The following is a 10,904-nucleotide window of genomic DNA, read 5'->3' as shown; positions in this document are numbered from 1 at the left end:
GTAAAGCTCGTGGGTACAGTAAACTCGCCCTGTGTTGACGTAATGTGATTAGACGGGAGCGACAACTTGTTTAGCGTCGCTGCCCACTCGCTTTGTGGTGCGCGATTGCGACAAGCTTGAAGCTCAGTCGGACAACGAACGAGTCGATGAGATCAGGCGAGACGTGAGTGGGCGTGGAGACGCGATAGTGTCGGCATGTGCGCGCGCACGTGTCGTGGTTAATGGGCGTGCGCGCGCTACGTTAGATTAATTAACACCCGGATAAGAGAATGAGATGTGGGTTGCATGGACAGTGCCTGCTGTGTGGCTACTGCTGGCGGTTATTGATCGAGTTGTTAAGGTGAGGTTCTTGTAGTCGCCTACAGACTATTGCCCATTCAATCAAACCCACTGACGTAGCCCCCTACACTGGGGGGTCAGTTAGTTTTCTTTATTTTTTATTTGTCAATCAATTGCACTAGTAGGACTGCTATGTAGGACACTGAAAATTTGAATATTTTATAAATTTATTTAATTAATTATTTAAATTATAAAATTAGAAATTAATTTATAAATACTGTATACGTTAAATTTTAATGAGTTAGATGAGTGTTGATTCGTGGAGCAGTTAGTGCCACAAAAACCTCTGTCTGGGTTTCGCAGATTTATATATGCAACATAAAACGTATGTTCAATACACAGGAAATATTATTGATATTAATTTATAAATTTTACACATTAACACAGATTTATATATACAACACAAAACGTATGTTCAATACACAGGAAATCTTATTGATATTAATTTATAAAATTTTACACATTAACACAGATTTATATATGCAACACAAAACGTATGTTCAATACACAGGAAATATTATTGATATTAATTTATAAATTTTACACATTAACACAGATTTATATATACAACACAAACGTATGTTCAATAAACAGGAAATATTATTGATATTAATTTATAAATTTTACACATTAACACAGATTTATATATACAACACAAACGTATGTTCAATAAACAGGAAATCTTATTGATATTAAATTTATAAAATTTACACATTAACACAGATTTATATATGCAACACAAAACGTATGTTCAATACACAGGAAATCTTATTGATATTAATTTATAAAATTTTATACATTAACACATTTATATATGCAACACAAAACGTATGTTCAATCCATAGGAAAAATTGATATTAAATTTATAAAATTTTATACATTAACACAGATTTATATATACAACACAAACGTATGTTCAATCCACAGAAAATCTTATTGATATTAAATTTATAAAATTGATATTAATTTATAAAATTTTATATGCTGATAATAAGTATCTGGTAAACATTTGTTTTAGAGAAAGGGTCGTCAACGATATCGGCTGTTTCTTGAGAGATACGGACTGTCTGTCTCGTTAGGCAGGATTCAGTTTTATACCAACAGAGTCAACCATCTTCTAGTTCGGTTCTCAGATTTTTTCCCTCGACGATGGCTACAAGCGTGGTTCACTGTTGGTGTGGTAATCGGTCTTGTACTCATTCCTCTCTCTGTTGGTGTTCTTGTTTTCACGTTGCGTTCGTTTATTGTGAGTTCGGATGAGGAGGCTAGGGATCCTCTGTTAGTGCCGGTGGTGAGAATGTCGTATATTTAATGATTTTGGAGTTGATTGATTGTACGTTCTGGTTTATTGTAGCTGCCGGGAGTAAACCTTCCGTGGAGCCAACTGGTCTACTTTCTTGTAACGATTGCAGTTAGTGGAGTGTTGCATGAGCTTGGTCACGCTGTTGCAGCTGTCAGGTGTGTGTGTGTGTGTGTGTGTGTGTGTGTGTGTGTGTGTGTGTGTGTGTGTGTGTGTGTGTGTGTGTGTGTGTGTGTGTGTGTGTGTGTGTGTGTGTGTGTGTGTGTGTGTGTGTGTGTGTGTGTGTGTGTGTGTATGTGCGTGCATGCATTTGTGAGTGTGTGTGTGTGTGTATGTGCGTGCATGCATTTGTGAGTGTGTGTGTGTGTGTGTGTGTGTGTGTGTGTGTGTGTGTGTGTGTGTGTGTGTGTGTGTGTGTGTATCATGTGCAGCATGTCGTGTGTGTGTGTGCACGCTCGTGTGTCATTACAGACTAAACTTGTCTGCATATAGTGAAAATGTCCACATTGATGGCGTCGGTTTATTTTTCTTCGTGATGTATCCCGGCGCGTTTGTTGACCTTCATACACAACATGTGACAACGTTGAATTCAATACAAAAACTGAGAATATTTTGTGCGGGCGTGTGGCATAACGTCATCATCGTGTTTGTTTGTCTACTTGCATTGTACTGTCTACCATGGATCCTATTTCCTCTCTTCACGTCTACTCAAGGAGCTGTGGTTAATGGAATATCCAAGGTTTACCTCTTTTCTGTTAGTCTTAGAGATTACTTTATTACAATTGATCACACAGAACTCACCAGTCTATAACAATCTTGTGGTCGGGAGTGTCATCCTATCAGTTGATGGGCAGAGTGTTCATAGCAAAGCTGATTGGATGGCTCTCTTATCCAAGATTAGCCAACACGGATTTTGTGCTAACAAAAGCAGCTTGAAAAGGATGTACACAAGAGGTACATGTCATTGTAATTAAACTACATGGACGATATCATACTAACACACTGACATACTTGCGGTTGGCTTTACTATTCCAGCTTTTTTGATAGTATTCAGGTGTAATCTCTATGTTAGACTTAGTTAACGGCACTTCTTCCCTTTGATTATGATTGTGTGTGTGTGTGTGTGTGTGTGTGTGTGTGTGTGTGTGTGTGTGTGTGTGTGTGTGTGTGTCACTGTGGGTGTGGGTGTGGGTGTGTGGGTGTGTGTGTGTGTGTGTGGGGGGGGGGGGTGTGTCACTGTGTGTGTGTGTGTGTGTGTGTGTGTGTGTGTGTGTGTGTGTGTGTCAGTGTGTCACTGTGTGTGTGTGTGTGTGTGTGTGCGTGTGTGTGTGTGTGTCACTGTGTGTGTGTGCACACGCGCGCGCGTGTGCATGTGTGTGTGTGTGTGTGTGCATGTGTGTGTGTGTGTGTGCATGTGTGTGTGTGTGTGTGTGTGTGTGTGTGTGGTGTGTGTGTGTGTGTGTGTGTGTGTGTGTGTGTGTGTGTGTGTGTGTGTGTGTGTGTGTGTGTGTGTGTGTGTCATCACTCAGTGTGTGCAAATGCATGGTGTGATTATCTTGTCAAAGATAGCCGCACTTCCTACCCTTTTGTTTTGTCTCCCTTCCTCTTGTTTTCATACCCAGCCTGGAAGTCTGGTTATACATGAAACACTAAAACATACAAGGTGCCAAGATCCAGATGGCATACATCACTTTCCTAAAATTCACTTAGAACTATTGAAAAATCATAAGTTACACTACTAATTTCATTACTCCAATTATGCATAACAGACAGTCATTCGAGACATGCTGGTGATACTACACATTGTTTTGGAATTTGTTATACAATATTGTGGCACACATTTAGTATTTACTGTACCACCAACAATCTACCTGTCTTAGAGTTAAGACCACTAATGCAAGCATGAAAGATTTATGTCACAATGTGTTGTTTTATTGAGGCTTGATGGGCAAGAACATACAATAGAGATGATGGTTATCGATCCTGTTATGAATGCCAGACTTTGTTATGTATGTGTATGTGTATGGATGCTTTTCTGTTTTGATTTCTAGCTGTGTCTCTCTCATTGTCTGGTGTTGTGGAGTGTTGCCAGAATGAATCATTGTCAGACTTTTGCTTCCACAGTAGTGAACCATTATGGGATACCAAGAAGGTAGATGACAACACCAGGCATGTGCTTGTTGATTGCTTTAATTAAGTCTAATTACATTATGTACATGTTGTGTATTGGAAGGTGCTAGTACTTCACAGTGGAAGTTTTTCCAAATTGGTGATGAAATGAAGCCTGTTGTGTGGTTTGTGTAGAGATATTTCTGTCTGAATGCCAGGAAGTTTACTGCTGGTTTGCATTGCAAGCAGACAAGTGACTGTCTAGGTAAACAACTTCCTGGCATGATGTACAACACCTCAGTAAGTCTGCATGTACAGTACACAGTCACTGAGTGTGAGTTGATATGTTTAGTATATACATGCACACACACACACACACACACACACACACACACACACACACACACACACACACACACACACACACACACACACACACACACACACACGTACTACACTTGTACTTTGCAGGCAAGTCTGTGTGCCTTCATCCTTCACTTGACAGCGAATCCAGACTTTTCAGAATAAGCCACGTTGGTTCAAAAGACGTGATTTTTGTTGGACATCCGATGCTGTTGCATCAGACAAGTGAGTACGGAGATATGTTCTACACCATTGCTTGATATTGAGTGATGTTATTGCTTGCAGTTAGTCTTACTGACTATCGCCCGAGAATCAATTTATTCGCTTTCTATCGCCTGCCTGGTGTTACAGAAACATTTCTATTGTATCTACAGTGCGTGTGTGTGTGTGTGTGTGTGTGTGCGCACACGTGCATGTGTGTCCGTGCAAGTGTGTGTGTGTGTGTGTGTGTGTGTGTGTGTGTGTGTGTGTGTGTGTGTGTGTGTGTGTGTGTGTGTGTGTGTGTGTGTGTGTGTGTGTGTGTGTGTGTGTGTGTATCTACATGTATATGAGGCTTAACTTACCTGTACAAGATATCTTATATCCATGTCTTCTGCTCTGGCAATACTCAACTCTGTTCCTGTGTATTATCTTGATGGACAATGGATTTTCAGCGCTGCTGTTGATACGTTCTTCAAAGACTGGAGTGAAGAGATAAGAACTAAACTGACTTCTGGCATATTGATGATAGGAACAGTCTTGCTGGTGTTAAACGTTATATTAGGATTAACTGCTGTATTGAATGTAAATACATGACAGCAGAAGAAACTGCATTAGGTAAACTAAATAGGTGTGTGCAGGGACAAACACACACAAGCGCACGCGCACACACACACACACACACACACACACACACACACACACACACACACACACACAAGGTGAAAAGTGGAGCAGCATGTTTTCATATCTGCCATTTCTTTCATGCTTTTCTCCAACACTTACTTAATTGGCACACCAACACTCATAAATTAATGTGGATAACAGAAGTGTACTGTACAGCAGCAAACAGGCTGAAGAACATGTGCATATAATATGCCATTTTATTCCACACAGAGCAGGTATGTCCTGCTGGTCATCAACGCGGTGATTACTTCCAAGATGTGAGCAGAGCACGTCACAAAGTACCATTACCCCACCTCTAATACAACAGTGTCAACATATACAATTGATGTGGTGACTATAAGATATTAAACCCTGCTCCATTCCACTCCTAACATCTTACAATACGAGTGCACTACTTAACAGCCAAACATCAACGTATTAGTTGAGTAAGCACGACTCATACGTTGGCACCATGTACTTGATATTGATAAATGCATCAGGACCACCGTGTTTCTCAAATGCTTCTAGAGTTTCCTGGATCAGGTCACCAACGTTTTCTCGTTTCTGCTGACTGTAATCGATGCCGTCTCCAGAATTCACTGTAAACATTCTGTTTGTTAGGAGAAAATGGTGAGAAAACAAATGGGAATGTCTCACGGTTCTTGTTCTTGAAAATGTTTAGTATAGGAAGAATCTGACGATAGTAAGGAACAAGTGCCTCACCGACCATTTCACCAGATGTGACAAGATGTTGAAGGACTTTGAGCGTTGTGCAGACAACATGATGATTCCGTGTATTCAACGCATCTAATGAGTGATAGACAAGTAAGACAGACAGACAGACAGACACACACACACACACTAGTAGTGTATACAAGTATTCTAGCTAGCTTGTGCCACCCCAAGTGAGCAAGAAAGTCTAGAAAATCTGGCAGACTTCCAATGTGTTGTAGTCAAAAACTGACCAAAGCTGATATGTAAGTACAGTCGAACCTCGCTAATCCGAATTACCTTTGGCACCCTGCCTTGCATACCCAGATCCTATTGGGCAGCCTTATCCGGGTTGCAGTTATCTAGTTTTCAGCAAATGCACGTATCTGACTATTTTCAATCTTAACTGTCACATTATTTAGAAGTACATGTAGTCGTTGCAGCGATGTCCTTTACCACAAACATGACACATGTGTAGAGATACGTTAATGTGCCAGTGGTCTGGGTGTCTGAGGCAAGGTCTGGACCTCCAAGGCTACGTGTTTGGCATTTTTGGTAATCTGGTTTGAGTGTACATATAAAAATCTCTATATCCTTTCCTGCTTGGGATTAGCTAGCTACAACGGTTAGGGGATGAAGGACAAACTGCTGGACTCACGAGACGATCAGTGACAGTCAGACTGCTAGCAACCACGTGGTATGAATATAAAAACTCACTTTTGATTGGAATAATGAGTTGTGGTATAACTGGTAATATCTTTGCACCTCCACCATGTTCCATCATGTCATGAACACCTTGACGAGCAAAGAACTCATACGGATGAACCGTCTCACACAATCCATCAAAGAAGAGAGGCAGGTAGTTGTGGTAGTCCAACTTCTCAATCTCAACCTATGAACCAAAACAAGGAGCATGATTAGTAAGCAAGCAATCTAAAGCATTGCAAAGAGCCGTTTGGTATCTTATAAAATAGTAGCACTGGGGCATCCCTCAATACTTTAGAACTAGAGAAAGACACTAAAATCATCATGTAGGCGACATGCTGACAAAGTTACCATACAAATGCAGTGGACTGCAATCAAGCCATGATGTTTATCAAGTTATGTGCATGAGTATTAAATTGTGTAGCCTACAGACAGATGCTATTACTTCCAATAGAGGCCTTACAAGTTGGAGTTCCACATATGCATGTAATTAATTAACACAGTTAGGAAGTCGTGATATGCTGCAGTCATACTGGAGTCAAACAAGTGACAAACAACTAAAGAGTCAGTCAGAAATGATTATATGTAATGTACTATCAAATAAAGAAAACTCAAGATTCCAGGCATCCTGGAATATAATCAGATAAAACTGGCTATTAATATCAACAGTGAATATAAACAAGATGCAGAATAATCTCATAAGCAAAACACGTTCAGGTGAAGTGAACTCGCAAGTTGTGGGAGTTGCATGAAATGACAGCAGAGTACACATAAACTATGACGATATTGTTTGCTTACCGAAAGAGGTTGTACTCAAAGTTGGGTTTGTCCGAGCCTCCTCACCCCCCCCAGATCGACCACCCTTGCGATTTAATACTATAGACTTTTAAGACAATCAAACAAATCAGTTAAGTTACTGAAACAATAAATCTGACACATACAACTCCAAATACTCTTAAAAACAATAACTATCTGACTCAAAAAATTCAAAACGTACACGAATAAAGCATGTTGTTAATTGTCTAGTCAGTTTACTGTGAACCATTACTACACTAAACAAAACCCTAACCCTAATCCATAACCATAACCCATACATTGACACACACACACACACATTGACACACACACACACACACACACACACACACACACACACACACACACACACACACACATGTACACACACACACATGTACACACACACACACACACACACACACACACACACACACAGTCACACACACACACACACACATTGACACACACACACACACACACACATTGACACACACACACACACACACACACACACACACACATGCGCACACACACACACACACACACATTGACACACACACACACACACACACACACACACACACACACATTGACACACACACACACACACACACACACACACACACACACATGTACACACACACATGTACACACACACACACACACACACATTGACACACACACACACACACACACACACACACACACACACACACACACACACACACGTGCACATGCGCACACACACACACACACACACACACACACACAGTGACACACACACACACACACACATTGACACACACACACACACACACATTGACACACACACACACACACACACACACACACACACACACACACACATGCGCACACACATACACACACACACACACATTGACACACACACACACACACACACACACACACATACACACACACACACACACACACATACACACACACACACACAGTGACACACACACACACACACACACACACACACACACACACACACACACACACACACACACACAGTGACACACACACACACACACACAGTGACACACACACACACAGACACACACACACACACACACACACACACACACACACACACACACACACACACACACAACTACATGCACATACGCTCGCTCCTAGCTCCGAAGCGCCGGTGTACACACAGTTTCATTTACCACTAATAATATACAATGAGAGAAACTCAATGCTCCAGTTCGGAATTTAATTAAATGAATTCCTAACAGACATGACAAGGACTGGCTACGTGTGTGACCAAAGCAGCGGAATGTCTAGCTACAGGTACACCTCCAGCAGAGACACCGACTGTGGTAAGCGAATGAGACAACAAATGCACGCAAGTATAGAGACACAACCGCAAGCTGACTTCCTTAGCTTGACTAACAAATCTAATTAACTTAATATTCTAAGTTTTTATCTCACACCTCGACGTTGACTGACACAACGTCCGACCTTTCTACTCCACTTACCTTCCATGCAATCTTGTTGCCTTTCGTGTCGTGCTCTAGAGCGATAGGAAAGTCGCCGCGCTCGTAGAACTTTCGGAAGTCGGTAGGCTTGGCGGGTCTTTGCTTGAAAGCGCCAGCAACCGGCGGTCCGGTCAACTAAACCATTCGCACACAAACACATTAGACTCTACCTTCTATTTCATAACTAAAACATTCACATTAGACCTTAAACTGCTAGTTTATAACTCAGTCAGTCACGTGTGGCTTACCGACGCGTTCTTCATGCGCGATTTCATCGTGAAACCTTCGGCTACCACTTTTCCTTTGCTTGGTGAGCCGTCTTGACTAGATTTACGCTCATGTCGCTCCTTTTCTCCTGGGCGCGTAGCCGTCGCGGCTGCCATGAGAGAAATGACGCGGAGTCGACTGTCCTTGTGTAATCGCCAGGGAAACAAACGAATCCAGGTACCCGGATCTTACAATTGTAGCTCCCGGATAATTAGAGCGCAAAGTCCACACTCCGAGGTTTCATAGAACCTGTTTGAATGTACAATTACGTAGTAGTTTATATAGCAAGTTGTTTCGAGTCAAAATGAGTCGTTTTCGAGGAAAAACACTAAACTTACGTGAAGTTCGTTTGTTCTATCTGAGATCCTGACGTCACATTTTACTAAAAACGTAATATTAATATTATTTTGTTTGATTTAGTTCTTGACTAGATCTGAAGCTCTGAAGTTGTACCGAGACATTCTGCGCGCGCTGAGACGAGTCGACAGCGTCAGCGATCGGCAGCAGTTGACAGAATGGGCAAGAAGTGAATATCAACAAGCTCGACATGAAAGAGATCAGGTAATCAATTATAAAAATTGATATCAATAAATTATAAAAATTAATATCAATAAATTTAATTGCAAATAATTTTATTGTTTCTATCACACAGGAGTCTATACAAATGCATCTGACCAGAGGAAGAGCTCAACTAAAAAGCTTGGAAGAAACATTAGGAAGAGCAAGATGAATAATTGTATTAGATGTTGCATCGTCATGCAACTTAAATTGCTAATTTATTAGTGCTACTACGTAGTAAATTTTAGTGCTATTGAATAAATAACATTTTGAAAATTTAGTGTAGTGACGCACTCAAAAGGGGCTGGGCTACCTGTTGCATATTTGATATCAACTATCTATGGCAAGGCAGGCGAGATCGACGGAAAGCAGGAAAATAGTGAGTCTCTCACTTGTTAGAGTTGTGTCCTTTTATAGGCTGTTGCTTCTGTTAGAGCTCTGAACTGTTTACGTTGACGTATGGGGCTCTCGTCAGTCAACTCATCAAAGATTATGAATCAGACGCGGAAGTGAACAAGCAGCTTGACAAAATGTAAGATAGTGTTTGATAGATCAAAGTCCTCCGTGACTTTTGCGTACTCACAGTCGATTGATTATGTAGGAACATGAAAATAAAAATTGAGAATTGAATGTGTTGTTAATATTAATGATTATATGGTTGCAGCACTCGCCATAATAAAAGTACACTTTCATTGTGTTGTGTTTCGGACAAGCATTGATGCATTCAGATAACACGCTGCACAGTGTTCTAGCCAGGATTTTTTGCCAACCGTCAATATGACGTCGTTAAATATAATTACGTCATCAAATGCTTAATGTTGACATATTTGGTAATGACATCATAAAATTACTTCATCTGTTTTTCTCTAGTTGTATTAGAATCAAATGCAACGTAACACAGACAGACAGACAGATAGTACAGTAGATTATTACAATGACAAGTTACGGTACTGACAGTACTGGTGAGAACACTGCTGCATGCATGCCCACTATACATTGTACATCTATAGGTATAGGATCGGGTTTGTATAGTGTTTCATGTACTGCATGTATGATGTCAAAATTAGAATGAAATTGGATGTTTGCTGAAACTACGACTATCAGTTAAACGACGATATTTTCTCTAACGTATAATTGTTGAGGCAGCATTTGTATGAGGAAAACTTTGTGTATGTGTTGAATTGACTAAATTGTAATTGTAGCTAAATTTTTAGGTAGCGTGACGTTTAACTCTGTCATTGCCTGTTGTAACTCTTGTCTGTGTTGCAGGGGTTACAATATTGGAGTTCGATTGATTGAGGATTTATTAGCCAGATCGAACGTTGGAAAATGCCATGATTTTCGTGAAACGGCTGAGGTTATTGCCAAAGTGAGCCGCT

General features: G+C 40.7%; 4 protein-coding genes across 6 annotated transcripts in view; 3 read left to right on the top strand and 1 right to left on the bottom strand.

The window, feature by feature from the left end:
- The first annotated feature begins 249 nt into the window (after positions 1-249).
- On the top strand, positions 250-4,926 carry LOC134186666 (membrane-bound transcription factor site-2 protease-like). Of its 3 annotated transcripts, XM_062654678.1 has the most exons (10): positions 250-340; positions 1,358-1,630; positions 1,694-1,797; positions 2,132-2,378; positions 2,434-2,593; positions 3,691-3,791; positions 3,944-4,013; positions 4,220-4,336; positions 4,397-4,475; positions 4,684-4,926. In XM_062654678.1, the coding sequence occupies exons 1-10, from the start codon at positions 275-277 to the stop codon at positions 4,904-4,906; spliced, it is 1,440 nt and encodes a 479-aa protein (XP_062510662.1). In that variant the 5' UTR covers positions 250-274; the 3' UTR covers positions 4,907-4,926. The 3 variants fall into 3 exon arrangements, 2 of the variants coding, with proteins under 2 accessions (XP_062510662.1, XP_062510663.1); XR_009970985.1 differs by lacking the exons at positions 4,397-4,475; positions 4,684-4,926 and having other exon boundaries at positions 3,873-4,013; positions 4,220-4,294; XM_062654679.1 differs by lacking the exons at positions 4,220-4,336; positions 4,397-4,475; positions 4,684-4,926 and having other exon boundaries at positions 3,873-4,083.
- Positions 4,927-5,175: 249 nt separating this feature from the next.
- LOC134186545 (parkin coregulated gene protein homolog) lies at positions 5,176-9,158 on the bottom strand. The gene is made up of 5 exons (XM_062654534.1): positions 8,949-9,158; positions 8,701-8,835; positions 6,404-6,578; positions 5,633-5,782; positions 5,176-5,574 (listed from the first exon to the last, which is right to left on the bottom strand). Exons 1-5 carry the CDS (start codon positions 9,081-9,083, stop codon positions 5,414-5,416), a joined length of 756 nt encoding a protein of 251 aa, XP_062510518.1. The 5' UTR covers positions 9,084-9,158; the 3' UTR covers positions 5,176-5,413.
- Positions 9,159-9,200: 42 nt separating this feature from the next.
- On the top strand, positions 9,201-9,746 carry LOC134186546 (LYR motif-containing protein 2-like). Its single transcript, XM_062654535.1, has 3 exons — positions 9,201-9,310; positions 9,388-9,528; positions 9,620-9,746. The coding sequence occupies exons 1-3, from the start codon at positions 9,272-9,274 to the stop codon at positions 9,695-9,697; spliced, it is 258 nt and encodes an 85-aa protein (XP_062510519.1). The 5' UTR covers positions 9,201-9,271; the 3' UTR covers positions 9,698-9,746.
- A 99-nt stretch (positions 9,747-9,845) lies between these two features.
- LOC134186789 (trafficking protein particle complex subunit 3-like) overlaps positions 9,846-10,904 on the top strand; it is a 2,483-nt gene continuing 1,424 nt past the window's right edge. The window contains exons 1-3 of the mRNA XM_062654844.1: positions 9,846-9,904; positions 9,960-10,057; positions 10,795-10,894. Of these exons, the coding sequence (XP_062510828.1) occupies positions 9,866-9,904; positions 9,960-10,057; positions 10,795-10,894 (237 nt within the window). The 5' untranslated portion in view covers positions 9,846-9,865. The remainder of the gene's footprint in view (positions 9,905-9,959; positions 10,058-10,794; positions 10,895-10,904) is intronic.

The sequence above is a fragment of the Corticium candelabrum genome, chromosome 11 (genome assembly GCF_963422355.1).
Source record: "Corticium candelabrum chromosome 11, ooCorCand1.1, whole genome shotgun sequence".
NCBI classification, from domain to species: Eukaryota; Metazoa; Porifera; class Homoscleromorpha; order Homosclerophorida; family Plakinidae; genus Corticium; species Corticium candelabrum.
Note: the sequence above shows the minus strand (reverse complement) of the source record. Positions and strands in the feature narration are given on the sequence as shown.